Source organism: Rissa tridactyla, chromosome 1, assembly GCF_028500815.1.
Source record: "Rissa tridactyla isolate bRisTri1 chromosome 1, bRisTri1.patW.cur.20221130, whole genome shotgun sequence".
NCBI lineage: Eukaryota > Metazoa > Chordata > Aves > Charadriiformes > Laridae > Rissa > Rissa tridactyla.
Window position 1 is genome coordinate 152,745,465 of NC_071466.1, and position 17,112 is coordinate 152,762,576.

Genomic DNA, 17,112 nt, shown 5'->3' on the forward strand with positions numbered 1-17,112 from the left:
AACCCGTACATGTTCACGCTTTCAGATGCTCCTCTTTCTTGACTATGTTTGCTTTTGCAACCTCTTCCCGTTTCTAATTTGCTGCTTTTCTCATTTTCTCTGTTGTTTTTCTTATTCTCTTGATTCCTGTCAACTTTTTTGTCGCCATGCTTACGTATATCATTGTGGCATCCTATTCACAAGCCACTGGTGGTGCCCTATGTCTCTCTTTGTGCCACGTATAATCCTATAACTCTTGAGCCGCAGGGTATAAAGTAGGCAGGCTGATTTTTGCCTCTGTTCTGGGCTTTTTGTTTCTGAGGGAGTTCAAGAGCAGCATTGCTGTTCCTTGGTCAATGCCAAGGACCATGGACCATGCTGTTTGACTGAAGTCGAGTACAGATGTGATGCCAAGTGGACCCATTCTGCAGCAGGAAACACTGACTTCTCTCTGGTCTCCCCCCCTGCAGGGACTGCATCATGCTCTGCTTCCTGAACAGTGCCACCAGCTTCGTTGCTGGCTTTGCCATTTTCTCTGTGTTGGGCTTCATGGCTCGAGAGCAGGGTGTACCCATTGCAGAAGTGGCTGAATCAGGTAGGTTCTTCCAGGAGATTTCAGAGCCAAGGCAAAACAGAAAGCCTGAAGGGGAGGGGAATTTTCTGAAGCGAAGCCCAGGATGTTATCTACATCCTCTATCGCTATGGGTGTCTGCAGTGAGGTCTGCAGGGCCAGTGCTCCTGGACACAGCTTTCAGCCCTGTGTGGGCAAGGAGACATGGTGAGATGAGCTTTGAAGCTCAGTCCATGCTGCACGGTGGTGGTGGCAGGCAGTGGTGTGGGGGACACATGTGGTCATCCTGTGGTCTGTTGGCAGGTCCTGGGCTGGCTTTCATAGCATATCCAACAGCAGTGACGATGATGCCTGTGTCTCAGCTCTGGTCCTGCCTCTTCTTCCTCATGCTGATCTTCTTGGGACTGGACAGCCAGGTACAGCAAATGCCCCCTCCTCATCTAACGCCCAGGTGCCTGTCCCTACCCTGAGCACTCCCCAAGGCCATGAGAAAGGATAAGGTGGTTATATGCTTTGCTGGTACCTCAAATATGTTCTCCACGTTGTCAGCAGCACTTTCACACTGTGGGAGCTCAGAGCCAGGGCTGATGGGAGGCTAGTGTTTTTGTGTGCTGGCACCGCTGTTTGGCATCCTTCTCCCTGTGTGTATGTGAGGGTGTCCCAGCTGCATCCTCTCCCACCTCTGTGCCAGCACCAAAACTGTGCACACTATGGACTGAGGCCCAGCACAGAGCAGGGCAGTCTGGGAAGGGGAATGGGGCTGTTTTCTCCCAACTGCATCTCAGCAGAGCAATCCCTTGCTGGTGGGCCCATCTCTTACCCTCCCATACAGCTGCTGTTCCAGGAGAAAAACCCAGTAAGAGCACCCTGTGGAGCACAGTGTGCAACCCTGGCATGCTGGCACAAGGGGAGCAGCAGGGGATGCCCTGGCATGTCTGCCAGGCAGGGTGCTCTGCTCAGGCTCCACTTTGCAGCACCGCAGCCCCTGTGCCTGGAGAATGAGGTCTCTTTCCTCTGTTTCTCTGGGTCAAGGTCCCCTCCTGTCTCATTCGGCTCATGGCTCTGCTTCATGCTGTCTGGGCTGTTCTAGGAATGGCTGATGCTTTCTCACATACCCCATGGGTGACATGCACTGTGAGACCAAGAGCCACGTAGTGATGAGCAAGCATCCTGCTCCATGGTCAGCCGCGAAAGCCAGAGATTCACCTGTGGGACCCCTGGCCACCCGCCCTACTGGGTTGTCCCAGGCAGTCATGGCATATTTTACAGCTGGTCCTGCTGTACAAGGGGTGTGCTTGATGTTAGAGCTGTGCCCCCAACAGTCACCTGGCTACCCTTATTTTCACGGTGGCAGGGGGATCGCCCCTCTGTCACAAGGATTCCTTGTACCATCTCAGATGCTTCCTCACCCTGCTCGAGGGGCACAGTCTTGTCCCACACCTTGGTCATTCCTGCTGTGCAGCCGCATGCTCTGTTGGGTTTGAGGCAATTCCTTGTACGTCTCACAGTTCATCCCCCCAACATGGGGCTGTACTTTTAACCCCTTCAGTCTGCGGCTCCAGAGGAGACCTCACTGATATACCAAGCTGTGTTTGGGTCCCTTGCAGTTGCCGCTGGCACTTGGAAGCAAGACAGACAGAAAGAGAAAACAAAAAAAATAAGTATTTTGGTGGCTGGAGGAAAAAAGGGTAGTGAGAGGGAATGTGTGCTTGGGGAAGGAGAGACACTGATTTTTCTAACCTGTCTTCTGCAGTTTGTCTGTGTGGAGAGCATGGTGACAGCTCTTATTGACATGTTCCCTGGCGTGTTTCGAAAGAAGGGGCGTCGGGAGCTGCTGATCCTGGCCATCGCGGTCATATGCTACCTGCTGGGCTTATTGCTGGTCACTGAGGTAAGAAAGGAGTAGCTGGGGTACAGCCGAGCACCAGAAACCCTGCTAGACTGCTCTGGAGGAGTGGGTAGACACAGCAAGCTCGTCTTTGATGCTGCTAATTGTTCTTCATCTCTAATGCATTAGCCCGTGTCTCTCACAGACAACGCTGGTTTTATCCTGTGTGATGCTATTGTTCTTGCTGCATGACTGAGCCTTCCAGAGAGACGGTCCCACAGTCCAGAGAGGCTGCCTGACATACAGCTTTGTGCAAATACCAGGCCTGGTGGCTAAAACAATCCGAGCTGCACGAGCAGAAGCTCTTCTAAGGGCAGCAATCATTTGCTGGCTGCTTTCCACAAGAAGCAGAGCAGTGGGAGGGAAGGCTGGGGATAGTGGCTGCACTGTAATCCTGTCTGAGCCAGTGAGGGCCCTGTGATCCCTGGGACCAGAAGCAGGAGAGCTGTGTCAGTGCGATGCTATGTGCACACTTGTTTGCCCTGCTCTGCAGCTAATAGCCAAGCACCTCTTCCTGCACAGTGGTTTGCTGTGCTGTGCTGCACTGTGGAGTGTTAGAACTCCTCTGTGTTGCCTCCGTGTGCTGTGTAGTGACGGCTAAGTCCTGCTAAACTTCTTAGGCACTGCTGAATGATCCTGGGCAGCTCCCACTGCAATCACAAGAGCTTTGAGTGAAATTTCATTAACGGTTCCTATGACATTTGCATGCCCCCTTGCATGGAGGCATCTATTCCCATTGTCACAGAATGTCACCTCATACGTAGTGGGATGAAGGAGTAACTTCTGTGCTACACTGACAGTGTCTAGAGCCGTTCAGCACTATTTGAAAGCATCTGGTTGACTTGTATTGGAGAGGCTTTCTCTTTGAGAAAACACATGAAAGTATGAGAGTGGAGTCATAGACTGACCTGTAGAGGTGGCTGATGGCAACTATGCAGGATTCAGCTCAAAGGCAGCAGGGAAGTCACATGCATCTGCCATCGCAGGGCCTGGACCTTGAGCAATATGTAAAGATGGATGCAGCAAAAATGAGGTATCTGAATATCCTGATCCTCAGGATCTCAGTTTCATGGGTGCAAAGTTCTGCACTTCCACATGGGGTTTTGAAATGATGCTGGAAACTTGCTAACTGATTTAAAACAAGCAAACAAACTGGATCCTGCTCTTATGGACACAGAGACCAGCCTAGCCTAGCAGTATCATGAAATGAGCATGAAAAGCTCTCCTGCCACCAAACCTGACTGTCTTTTTGGTACAAAGAGGGCGCAGCCCCGAGAGAAGGCTCTTCTCCTTCTCCCACCTGGTCTACATGCAGCGTTTCTGCAGCTATCCTGCTTCCCTCGGTCATTTTTCCCCTCACATGGAATAGTCCTGCCATGATTCTGTCTTCTCTGTCTCTTCAACAGGGTGGCATGTACATCTTCCAGCTCTTTGACTACTATGCTGCCAGTGGCACATGCCTGCTCTTCCTGGCAATTTTTGAAGTCATCTGTGTAGGATGGGTGTATGGTAAGTGGAGGACAAAAACCTGTTCTCAAGGCAAGGATGGGGTGTTGAGAAGTTGGAATAGACAGAAAAGATCCTAAGGGGGCAAAGGAATGCTGTAATTACCCTCTTTCTTGTCTGGTTTCCACTGTGTTTCCTCGCAACATTTCTTAATTGCTCCACATTTGTAGTAGGAATGCTTTTTTCCCCTCTCTGAAGGTTCCTTATGTTGAACTACCTTGCTGCTCTTCCCATCTCTCCTTTGAATTAGAAAATCAGCTATAGAGGAGCGACTGCTGTTCTTTGGTCTTTGTTACTGTCTGCTTACGTTGTGCCTTTAGTTTAGTCCTGTCAGCTAATTTAACACAAAATGCTGGGATGCAGACTCCTGCAACGCTTCCTGTTTGCAGGGGCTGTGCCGGCACTCCTAAAAGAAATGGAAGGGACTGCTTTGGCTCTCAGTGAAGTCTGTAACTAAACTACTCAGGAGCAGGATTAAACTGAGCTCCGTGAACTGTCAGAAGGAAACCAAGTGCTTGTTAGTCTGTGCAGTAAGAAGAGGATCCTGTGATGTCCTACGGGAGATCTCTTCCCTGCTGAACTGTGCCTGAGCACACAGGCTGCAGTTCATCTCCCTGAAGCACACGGCAAGGCTGGTCGTTTTCGGGCAAGGGGTCTAGTTGTGTGTGATGCAGGGAAGATGCTCTCTCTTCTTACCTTCATGAAGCTACAGGAGCTCAGTACCTGTCAGGATCATGCAAAGATGTAGAAGATCCCAGCTTAGACCAGACTCTCAACATCCCACGATCATGCATCTGCTGGTTCCTAGCTGCGCCAAGCAGCATGGCCATCCTAACCTAAGGAAAAGATTGCAGGCATGAGCATCATGTCGTCTCTTTCAATGGCCAAGAATGGATGCTCAGGAAGGAGTATAATAGCAGAAAAGTTAGCAATGATACTTTCTGAGAATATTCTTACAGGTTCTAATGACTTATTATCGAACCATAGAAAGGTTTGGGTTAGAAGGGACCTTTAAATGTTATCTAGTCCAACCCCCTATCATGGGCAGGGACATCTTTCACTACATCAGGTTGCTCAGAGCCCCACCCAGCCTGGCCTTGAACACTTCCAGGGATGGGGTATCTACAGCTTCTCTGGGCAACTGGTTCCAGTGTTTCAGCACCCTCATAGTGAAAAATTTCTTCCCTTCTTCCTTACATCCAATCCAAATCTACCGTCTTTCAGTTTAAAACTGTTACCCGTTGTTGTGTCACTATAAGCCCTAGTAAAAAGTCTTTATCTGCCTTTCCTACAAGCCCCCTTTATATATTGAAAGGCTGCAACAAGGTCTCCCCGGAGCCTTCTCTTCTTCAGGCTGAACAACCCCAACTCTCTCAGCCTGTCTTCATAAGAGATGTGTTCCAGTCCTCTGATCATTTTCTTGGCCTTTCTCTGAACCCACTTTAAGAGGTCCATGTCTGTCTTGTGCTGGAGGTCCCAGAGCCGGATGCAATACTCAGCTTGTTTCCCAGGGATTTTCAGAGCCAGAAGCCAAATCTATTTATCTCTCTTCTGTTAATTTTTCCGGTTGACTCGGAAAATGTTGCAGCAAGGGGCTCCATGGCTTGGTCAGGTGTTGTGTGAGGAGTCACTCTCTTTTCCTGGTTTTGAATCTGCCACCTGCTAATTTGATTTGGTGCCACCTTTGTCTTATTTTAGAAGAGACAGGGGTCAGTCCCTGTGTGCTCTCTTTGGTGCTTACAGTTTTATAGAGGTTGCATTGGCTGTAGTGCAGTTGCTGATGAAGGGGTTATCAGTTTCTCCAAATTGTTTGGGTTATCAGTTTCTCCAAATTGTTTATGTACAGCAGGAGCCAATTGCTGGTCTGGATGGACTCCTGTCTTACTGAAAAGGTAGAAGGTCCGGCTGCATGGACTTGACCTCTGGGGAAGGCAAGAGAAGCAGATCTGTAAGAGAGATTTATTCTAGAGAGATGTCCTACAAGGGAAGCTTACCTGAGGGCTTGCAATACCAGACCCGCCAGATTTTAATTTAGAGTCTCCTTCTACCCAGTCCCCGTTGGATTTACAGGGGGATGGATATTCCCATCCATCTGTGACAGGCCTTCATCATCACCGTGCTGGGTTACATTAAACTGAATTATGCTTTAACGTATGGGACTCCCCTGCCATTTTTAGGGTCGCTCAGGCCACATGCCTTTTCCGATGACCCACGGAAAGGAGCCATGGCAGACAATGAGCAGCAGGAGAGGTGATGTTGCCTCAGCAACCTGGAAAGGGGACGGAGCAGCTGGAGACTGAGAAATGGCCCTTTCCCCCATCACCATGGGTTCATTTGCCCCACTCCACACAGTGGGATTTTATCCTCTTGATGTTCTGCTTTGCATTCATTGGGCTGATTCTGGTCCGAAATGTAGTCAGAGGCCAAGGTGAGGCATCTTAGTGGAAAAAAAAAAAGTGCCTGGTGCCAATTAATGTTTTTTTCCCCAGCCTCAGAATTGGCAAGGCTGAGCCTCTTGCTTACACTGTGAAGAATTACAGCATTTTTGCTAACACAAATATGCGTTCTGAGTTTCCCCTCTCCCAGCACATACGCCAACCACCCACCACTTGGCAGCTTCCCTCTGCTGCCAGGCAGCTGCTCTCGCAAAGATCTGAGGATTTCCTCGCGTACTGCACTCTGCCTGGGAAAGGATCGCCCAGCATCGGACCTGCTGATGACATTCCCTAGAGGGGATCGCTGGAGGGGGTTTGGCTGTTTTTTTTCCCCCCGTCTCCTGTCTCCCTTCCACTTTGGGACAGGCAGCCCTCATGTGAGTGGGCACAGGTTTTGAGCACTGGGATTCGCAACATGGTGCCACCGAAATGTGCTGCAGGGAGGATATTTTCCAGGCAGTCACAGCATGCCCATTAGGATTATCTCTTCCAGGAGAAAGCGAGTGCCTCCATCGCTGCAGGAGAGCTGGGGCTGAAACCATTAGGACTGTTTACAAAGCTAAAGCAAACTGATGCCAGCAGGTATCTGTGGGTGGCTCTAGGGTGAACCCGTGTTGTGCTGGTATAAATCTTTCTCTCGCTCTCTTGCTCACGTGCAGCATGGCTACCAGAAGCGGCGACCTCCTTCTGCCTGGATCCTGCCTCTTGGGCTTGCTCCAGCCGTGTGTGCTTTATCCTCTTGGATGCACCGGCTATAGGCAATCTTACATGTTTATTTACGGACCATAAGGGGCCTGCTCTGTGCACCTGGTACCCAAAGGATGCACAGTTGTTGCGGTGCCACAGCATCTCTGCTGCTGGCGTTTTGCACAGGTTTGGCGCAGGTGTTGGCTCTGCAGGTTTGGGACAGAGAGGGAACGGACACAAGCTTAGCACTATGGCATAGAGCCGGCGTCAGCACCTATTGAAATCCTGTGGCTGAAATTTGATATAGATGAATGCAAATAAATGCAGCTTGGGAGAAAGGATTTAAGAGGGAGGGCTTTTTCACAGATTCCAAACTAGCAGACTTGTGAAACTCACTGTTTCTGGATATTGTAAAAATAAAATAAAATGATTTGTTAGAAAAGCTTGCAACAGCTTTGAAGGTATATGGGATTGGTCAGCACAAGAGAAGTGGTACCAGCGTGCATGAGTAACTGCTCTGTGCCTGCGTACCATTCCTCCTTGTCTTGGGATATTGGGGATAACAGCAAGCATCTTTGTTTATTCCAACAAAAATCTCATTGGGGAAATCTTTATGGTTTTCTCTGCAGGAGCTTTATCTAACCCTTCTAACGTGCTGGGAAGGAAGGGGGACTGCACATGTCCTCCAGCTTCTAATTTGCTCAAAAGGCAATGTTGAGTGATTGAACTGATGACTTCTTAAGCTTGATTACTTTTTCATCTGCCTGCGAAATATAAAGCATTTAAAACCTCCTGTTCTTATACCCTCTGAGGACGTTCATGTCAGTCCCCATTGTGTTTCTTCGCATCACCTACTGCTGCCATAGTGGCTGTGGAAATGAAGGACCCAATGGTTGTACTACAGAGAATAGGGATAAGGACTGGTAGCACACCGTAACTAACAACGTAAATTTTGGGTTATTTTCTTGGTGAAGGATGGATGTCTGTTACATCTTTCTTTTTGTTTGGCATCTTTGTATTTCTTTAATTGCTATGTCTCTTCCACTAGATCCTAGATCCAAATTTGTAGTGAAACTTTGGCTTCCACAAAGCTGTGTTATGAATGTATTTATCTGTCATGTATCTGATATCACAGTGTTTCGGTGGAAACACTGTATGGTGTAAGAGACTGTGCTATACTCATATTCTAAACTGCAAGTTACATCATTTTTATCTCTCTCCTTTTTTTTTTTTCACCCTGTGACAGATTTTGTCTTTTTGGCAAAATAAATTTTTTATGCCATCTCCCTTTCATCCCCAGTATATTTTCGGAAATGCTATCTGAAACCTCATGATATTTACAGCCTGGAAATTTAGGGTTCTGTTCTCTGGTGTAGGCTGGGCTCCCACACAAGGCTGTGTCCCTTGATATGCCACAGCTTGTTGTCTTTGCTTGAGGCTACTTGCTTGTTAACTTGCCAACTCAAGATGGGAACAATGAGGTGTTCAAAGAACCTGCCCCCCCAGCATAAATACTTCTAAAAGCTGGGTTTAAAAGAGCCTTCCTGCAAGCATTAGTCATGGGATATTGAAAATAATGCAAAAAATTACAAAAAAGAAAAGCCCACACAACATGTTTTGTAGATTTCAAATATTTAAAGGAAACATAATACAAGAATTTAATTCTAAGACATAAAAACACAAACCAAAATAAAACTCACCACTGAACAACAGGAGTTCAAGATGTGTGTGCCTGCAGGGCTATGGTCTCATGGGCGTTACGGAGATGTGGTGGGATGGCTCCTATGACTGGAGTGTTGGAATGGAAGGATACAGGCTCTTCAGGAAGGACAGGCAGGGGACATGAGGAGGGAGGTGTCACCCTCTATGTCAAGGACCAGCTGGAGTGCATGGAGCTCCTCCCGGGAATGGATGAAGAGCCTACCAAGAGCTTATGGGTCAGGATTAAAGGGAGGGCCAGGACAGGCGATGTTACAGTGGGGGTCTGCCACAGGCCACCCAACCAGGAAGACCAAGCAGATGAGTCCCTCTATAAACAGATAGGGGCAGCCTCATGTTCACAAACTCTGGTCCTCATGAAGGACCTCAGCCACCCCGATATCTGTTGGAGGGACAACACAGCAGGGCATAAGCAACCCAGAAGGTTCCTGGAATGCATTGATGATAACTTCCTTCTCCAAGTGATAGAGGAGACAATGAGGTGACATGCTATGCTGGACCTTGTTCTCGCCAACAAGGAGGGGCTGGTGGGGACTGTGAAGGTCAAGGGCAGCCTTGGCTGTAGTGACCATGAAATGGTGGAGTTCAAGATCCATAGAGCAGCAAGGAGGGCACATGGTAAGCTCGCTACCCTGAACTTCAGGAGAGCAGACTTTGGGCTCTTCATGGATCTGCTTGGTAGAGTACCATGGGATAAAGCCCTGGAGGGAAGATGGGCCCAAGAAAGCTGGTTAATATTCAAGGATCACCTCCTCCAAGCTCAGGAGCAATGCATCCCAACAAAGAGGAAATCAGGCAAAAATGCCAGGAGGCCTGGCTGAACAAGGAGCTCCTGGACAAACTCAAACACAAAAAGGAAGCCTAGGGAGGGTGGAAGCAAGGACAGGTAGCCTGAGAGGAATACAGAGAAATTGTCCAAGCAGCCAGGGATCAGGTTAGGAAAGTTAAAGCCCAGAGAGAGTTAAATCTGGACAGGGATGTCAAGGGCAACAAGAAAAGCTTCTACAGGTACGCCAGTGATAAAAGGAAGACTAGGGAAAATGTGGGCCCTCTCAGGAAGGAAACAGGAGACGTGGTCACCTGGGATATGGAGAAGGCTGAAGTACTCAATGACTTTTCTGCCTCAGTCTTCACCAGCAAGTGCTCTAGCCACACTGTCCCAGTCTCAGAAAGAAAAGGCAGGGGCTGGGAGAAGGAAGAACCGCCCACTGTAGGAGAAGGTCACGTTTGAGACCATCTAAGGATCTTGAAGGTGCACAAGTCCATGGGACTTGATGAGATGCATCTGTGGGTCCTGAGGGAACTAGTGGATGGAGTTGCCAAGCCACTATCCATCATATTTGAGAAGTGATGGCAGTCCGGTGAAGTTCCTGCTGACTGGAAAAGGGGAAATATAACTTCCATTTTTAAAAAGAGAAAAAGGAAGACCTGGGGAAATACAGGCCAGTCAGTCTCACCTCTGTGCCCAGCAAGATCATGGAGCAGATGCTGTTGGAAACTATGCTAAGGCACATGAAAAAGAAGGAGGTGATTGGTGACAGCCAACATGGCTTCACTATGGGCCTGACAAATTTGCTGGCCTTTTACAATGGCCTTTTACATTCTTACAAGGGCCTTTTACAAGTGCTTGTGGATAAGGGAAGAGCAACTGACATCATCTACCTGGACTTGTTCAAAGCATTTGACGCTATTCTGCACAACATCCTGGTCTCTAAATTGGAGAGACATGGATTTGATGGATGGACTATGCAGTTGATAAATGGATAAGGCTGGGTGGTCTCACTCAAAGAGTTGCAGTCAACAGCTCGATGTCCAAGTGGAGACCAGTGACAAGTGGCCTTCCTCAGGGCTTGGTATTGGGACTGGTGCAGGTAAACATCTTTGTCGGTGACATGGACAGTGGGATTGGGTGCATCCTCAGTAAGTTTGCTGACGACACCAAGCTGTGTGGTGCAGTCAACATGCTGGTGGGAAGGGATGCCATCCAGAGGGACCTCGACAGGCTTGAGAGGCAGGCCTGTGGCAACCTCATGAAGTTCAACAAGGCCAAGTGCAAGGTCCCGCATGTGGATCGGGGCAATCCCAAGCACAAATACAGGTTGGGTGGAGAATGGCTTGAGAGTGTTGGTGACAAGAAGCTCAACATGGTTTTATGAAACCTTAAACACTTGCAGGTGAGGCCAATCCTCTAGGCGTGTATTTTCCCCACCCCAGCCTTCTGGTGTTAAGATGTAAAGAAGCCAGGTCTCATCTCATCATGCTTGCAGGTGGGAACCGTGGCATGACCATAAGTTCACAGCTGGATGAACACCCCTGAAGGCAGATCCCTTTATCAGCTAAGCACTGTGACAAAATTTCGATAAGATAAATATGGTATTATCCCAGAGGTGCTTAACTGAACAGGCTTTCTCCCATTTTTTTGTCTAATATTGTTGCCCTATTTCACCTGAGGCAGTACGATATAGTACATCTAGTTAACTCTAGTTAGGAAGATGTTAGAGCATCTTATGAATGACTTTTTGATTCTTCTTAATTTCACATCTCTTTCTGGACAACGCTAAACATTTGATCTTTGAAGACATCTTAGAGCTTACTACAAGGTCTGCTGAAGTCCATCTGTGTTACATCATCTCCTCTATATACCATTGCATGCATTTTCTCTTTGTGCTTTGGGTTGGGAAGAGTCAATGGTTAGGGTCTGGCCAGTGGCAGGACTTTTAGGTGTTCTCCAGATGTATATCCCACTCTGGTGCACCCTGAGATTCAGGTGGGTACCACATACTGTGAACAACATAATCTAGTAAGTGAAAGTAATGAGAAGAGAAGGAGATCAGGCACCCACAAGACAGCTCCCATTGGACAGTACAGCAGCACTTGCAGGCAGAAGATTTGGTTTCCAGCAGAGTTTGAATTGCCAGGTCTTCTGCGTTTAGGCCAAAAATAAAATATTCTGTGGAAAGCAGGCTCTTGATAACAAGCGAAATGCCCAGCTCAGTTCAGATTCTTGACGTGACTTCCCTGGTGTGCTGATGTGTTACAAAGAGAGGGTTTTGTTTGGTGTCCCCTACTCTCTTTGTTCCGTTTAGCACTCTGGGCTCACACAATCCTTTGGGCTCAACATGCAAGAGCTTTCCCTTGATGACCTATAAACCAGACACCCCTCCTTGCCTTGTGCCGGTCCTCACCAGCTCTTAGTGGTGCACGGGCTGCATCCTCTCACTTACAGCTGCTGCTCTCTGAGGGACAGGGCATTTCTTCTTCGTCAAGCTTTCTGATAACTTATGGCTGAAGTTAAAGACCTTAATCTGTATTTAGTCACAGATGGGCCTTTTCAATGCCAGAAAAGCCTGTTACTTGCTGCTATGTTATTAGGATAGCCGTGTTTTTGCTGGGACTAAACACTGAGGATAACGAAAATTGGGATCTGATGCGAATAGCGGTTTGAGGAAACAACAATGATCTGACCTCTGACTTTGTCTCTGTGCTGGCTGGTGGCCAAGGTGCCAACCGCTTCTACGACAACATTGAGGACATGATTGGTTTCCGGCCCTGGCCTTTAGTCAAGATATGCTGGCTGGTGTTCACCCCAGGTCTGTGCTTGGTAAGTGCAATTATGACAACATGGCATACTATTCTGGGTCCCTGGGTTCTCAGTAGAAAAGGCTGATTTATCTTCAAGGTGCTGCTGTAATTTTTTCAAACTGCTATGGAGAAGCAGAAGCTTGTCCATAGCTGAGGAGGCAATTTATTTCTTTTCTAAAGACTTATCTTTTGCCTGGAAAATTAATTGAGCCTGAAAAGCAACTTGTTTACTGCAAAGGCAAAGGGAAATATATCCTCAAAGTCTGGAGAGGTTTGGTCAAATTACTTTTGAATAGAATAGCAGTGAAAATTACCCTGTTCTGAGATACTTGCTTCAGCCTGTGTTCCTGTGACCTCCCGTGGTTCAGAAATGTCTTTCCACGGCCATTTGCTTTCTATGTTATTAAATCTCTTTTAAAACTTCTGTGACAACTGTGTTTAAAGAAAATGCACCTTAAGTCAGGCGAGTTCTTGCCTGTTTTGAGTTTATGTCCAGTCTTGCTCCGCTGACTTTTACATGATTTCTGAGCCAAATTCTGCTCCCGCATCTGGTGTTGAGAGTTGTTTTCTTTGACCTCAGTGGGAACACAGGTGGGATCTATAGCTACAGCTTAAAAAAGACTTCTAGTCCTCTGTCCTCAGGCTCCAGCAGAAGTTCAATACCAGGGAAATTTTCAAAGCAAGCCTGATCCAGCCCAAATCATCTAGAGTTCTGTGGCTAGAGAGCCCCAAGAGGGATAAATCTGTGCCCATGTGGTACTTCTGGAGGGCTTCTGCCAGGGACAACAACAGTTCTTGACTTTGATATGAATAAATGGCTGTCTCAATGTTGCTGGACTCTCAAAGCTGCTGCCAACTTTGCTTAAGTTGAATCTTAAGAAGTCTAAAGGCTTCACGCTGCAGAGAAGCCTGGTCCCGGCTCTGAGATAACTCCTTGAGTGGTCAGCATGGACCAAGCTCTGCTTCGCTGCAGCTAGCAAGGTCCATGGTAGCTTGTGCAAGACGTCACACTCATTGAGAGCTACCAGGCTGGTGAGGGGTCTTGAGGCCAAGTCATATGAGGAGAGGCTGAGGGAGCTGGGCATGTTTAGCTTGAAGAGGAGGAGGCTGAGGGGAGACCTCATTGCCCTCTACAACTACCTGAAAGGAGGTTGTAGAGAGGTGGGTGTTGGCCTCTTCTCCCAGGTGAATAATGACAGGACCAGAGGAAATGGTCTAAAGTTGTGGCAGGGGAGGTTTAGATTAGATATTAGGAAGAATTACTTTACTGACAGAGTGGTCAGGCACTGGAACAGCCTGCCCAGGGAGGTGGTTGAGTCACCACCCCTAGGGGTATTTAAGAAACGTCTAGATGTGGCACTTCAGGGCAGAGATTGTAGGGGTTTTTTTTGTGTGTGTGTATGGTCGCACTAAATGATCTCAAAGGTCCTTTCCAACCATGAAGATTCTATGATTCTATGATTGCCACCCAGCTGGTGCTTGCAGGGTGGCCAGGCTGCCCAGCTTTGCTGTTCCCTTTGCTCTGGCTACGTCTGTGTTTTCTGCTCCTCAGGCTGTCTTCCTGTTTTCCCTGATCAAGTACACACCCTTGAAATACAACAATTTCTACGTGTACCCACCCTGGGGCTACGTGGTGGGCTGGCTGATGGCACTCTCCTCCATGGTCTGCATTCCTCTCTACGCCCTCTTCATCCTCGTGAAAACCAAAGGACCCCTGAAGCAGGTATTGGGATTGTGGTCACTGGGTGAGTTGCTGCTTCTTCCCCCAGACGTCTCATGGGAAGGGCTGCAGGGAAGATGTACATGGCATATTTCTCCTCTGAGAAGACAACTTGGATGAGAGTGGCCCTTGCCCAGAATGCCCTGTAGCTCTAGCTAGCAATTTGGAGGGCTTGAAGAGTCTCAGCACAGCTTCCAGGGTGATCATCAAATGTCCAGTCTCCCATGAGACGTTGCACCACCATGCTCTGGGCAGCGTGTAGACATATGCAGAGCATCTCTAACACTGGCTCCACTGGATGGCAGAGAACCCCCTCAGTGTGAGCTACCTGAGGTGACAGGCAGATTGGTTTGGTTTATGATTCAGGTGGTCCTGCTGGCCACGTAAGTAAAGATGGCATGCCACCACCCTTGTCTCCTCTTTCGTTACTGACTACTGCCAGTGCAATCCAGGTGCAAAACCAGGATCTGTTTTGCCTTTACTTCTTGTCCTTTGGCCCTGATCCCCTTTTAGTCCTGGGTCAGGACTGTGTTATTTTTTGTGAAGAAATGACATCTGGCTATTAAGGAAGACATACTCACAGAGCTGTAAAGGTCTACCCTGTGCCATGCCCAAACCTGCCCTCTTTCACTGTAAACACCTTGTCCTAGGAAGATGCATGTCTAGGAAGGTAATGTCATAGAGATGACTCACCACCTGACCCATGAAGAAAGACCTGAGTGATGTACAGTGCATATTAAGTTCTGCACAATTTCTCTTCTGGTCCTTCCTCATCCTCACTGACTGTAGGCTCATCTGCAGCTGATTGGGTTGGGCAGAAGGTGAACAGGGGACAGGAGCATCCCTGTGACTGTGGTGTAGGTGTGACAGTCACATTGTGGGATCATGGGGAAGAGGAACCTGCACTGCCAACACAGCCAGGACCAGGATGGGTGCAGGATGTCCTCATCGGCTTCATTGCCTCAGGGAAGGTGAATCTGTGCCCACAGGGGCTCTTATTTGCTGGCTGGGAGATGTGACTTAATAAGGAGTGACAGGAATTGTGGCAGAGCTGGCTAATGCCCATCTCAGGCTCAGGAGAAGATACAGTGCAATGCCCAGACAGGGACACTAGCAAGAAGTCTTCAGTGACACAGTGAGAGGGACACAAGCCACGCAGGCAAAGGAGGTGGAGAAGTACGATGCTATGAAAGAGTTCCTGTTCAGCGGCCTTTGGCCCTTGGGCCTTCTGGTTGCTGTTGGTAGCCATGAAGAGATGGCAAGGTTAGGAGGGAGCTAGGAGCTGTACACCTCCCAATAAGAGGAACTCCAGGTGAATCTTGTGCTGTGATGTGATTTCCTCCAAGTTCAGACCTTGAGTCTTGCCTCTTACAGCCCTCTCCTGTGCTCCCAGCCGTTTAGGGGTAATGCATCTGTCCTTTCCCGTGATCAGTTTGAAGAGTTTGACTGGGAGGCTCACAAAATGTCTGACTCCCCACAGCTCTGATGTTTCATATGTCTAAATGAGGGCTTGGAGCCGTCAGTGAAGTAGTTGCCAGAATGTCCTTCCTGCTACACAAGCAACATTTCTCACCTGTTGCAAAGTGCGTTGAGCCTTTGGACTTAAATGTTGCTGTGAGTAGTGTTAATGCTAATTTTACAGCACATCCGAGAAATTGATTTCAGTTTGAGGGTTTTTATATTTGCCCTGGTTTAGATGATATTAGTTGTAATTTCCGCGGACTTCTCAGTTACATTAACATGAAGAAACTTCCAAGGATGTGGTTTAGGCATGTAGGAAGGAATCAGCTGCTAAGCCTGGGTTGATTCAAGGGAGAATCAAAGCCAATCACATGATACATCCTGGAAAAGTAGCTCTTGTTTTGAAAACAGGTTTTCTCAAAACTTACCTGTTCCTTTTTTCCAGTCACACCCCAGAAATGTAGTGAATTAATTTCCTGACACAGATGCTTCCAGGAACAGTGCCTTTCAACTGAATATTGCAAAATATTCACTGAAAGCGAGTTTGTAATTGGTAATTATGATCAGTCACTGCAACGAACTGATTCCTCTTGTTACAGCTGACTGACCAAGAAACACAAATGTTGTTTCCTAATGTAGCTGATTAAGACAGCTCCAGCTCCAAAGACCGAAAACTCGCAATGAACTGCTCACAGAGCAGTTGCAGGCCAAGGCTGATTTCGGAAATCATTGGGCAAATACTTTTGAATAAATGAGCAAAATCCGGGATCCTGGCAGGCACTTCACAAGGAGTGAAAACATTGAAATTAATCCAGCGAGTCACGGATGAATGGCCCACTCTACTTGTGATGCTCTCTTCAAGGGGGGAGCGTGCACTGGCCTGAACAGGAAAAAGTAGCTGTGAAAGTCTGTATTCAGCAGGGAAGTGATACGCTGGCCCACGGAGCTGGGCAGGTGGCTGCAGAAAATGGCATGTTACTTCGTTTTGGGATAAGCCTAAGTGCTCAGGAAGGGGTGTGTGTGTGCGTCGTGGTTTGGGCTGGATTGGCCAACCAGAATGACAGATGGCCCCTTCCCCACCTCTCTCTCCAAAGAGAGATAAAGAGAGGAAGAGATAAGGAGATTTATGAGTTTAGAAAAAAGAACTAAGCTACTTTCATGAAAATATTAATAAATAATGAAATAATAAATAATAATAAAATAAAATAAAAAGTATATAATAGATACAAAACCATATCCAGCTCCCAGGATGATGATTGCGTCACCATCAGGGACAGGGAAAGTCCCAGACTGGACAGGAGCTGGCTTCCACATCAGGAGTCAGGAAAGCTCGGATTGGGATCAAAAGCAGACGAACAGACAGGGTCCTCCTAGGACATCAACCATTGAAGAAGGAGATTTGACCCTTTGATCCCTTAGCTTTTACACTGAACATGATGCTGATGGGATAGAATACCCTGTTGGTCAGTCTTGGGTCATCTCCTCCCTACAGGTGTGACCCCTCTAAGCTTTTCTGCTTCCGAAAGTAAATAACGAAGTTAGCTGACCTTGGTTGTTATAGCGA

At 47.9% G+C, this 17,112-nt stretch overlaps 1 protein-coding gene across 3 annotated transcripts in view; it reads left to right on the forward strand.

The window, feature by feature from the left end:
* LOC128914848 (sodium- and chloride-dependent betaine transporter-like) overlaps positions 1-17,112 on the forward strand; it is a 65,858-nt gene that overhangs the window by 24,706 nt on the left and 24,040 nt on the right. For 2 of the 3 annotated variants that reach the window (XR_008468450.1, XM_054214494.1), the window contains exons 9-14: positions 450-574; positions 854-966; positions 2,304-2,441; positions 3,845-3,947; positions 12,286-12,386; positions 13,920-14,090. Coding sequence is in view for 2 of the 3 variants with exons in the window: in XM_054214494.1 (XP_054070469.1) it covers positions 450-574; positions 854-966; positions 2,304-2,441; positions 3,845-3,947; positions 12,286-12,386; positions 13,920-14,090 (751 nt within the window). In the remaining variant the exon portion in view is untranslated. The remainder of the gene's footprint in view (positions 1-449; positions 575-853; positions 967-2,303; positions 2,442-3,844; positions 3,948-12,285; positions 12,387-13,919; positions 14,091-17,112) is intronic. The other variant, XM_054214509.1, reaches the window with a different exon arrangement.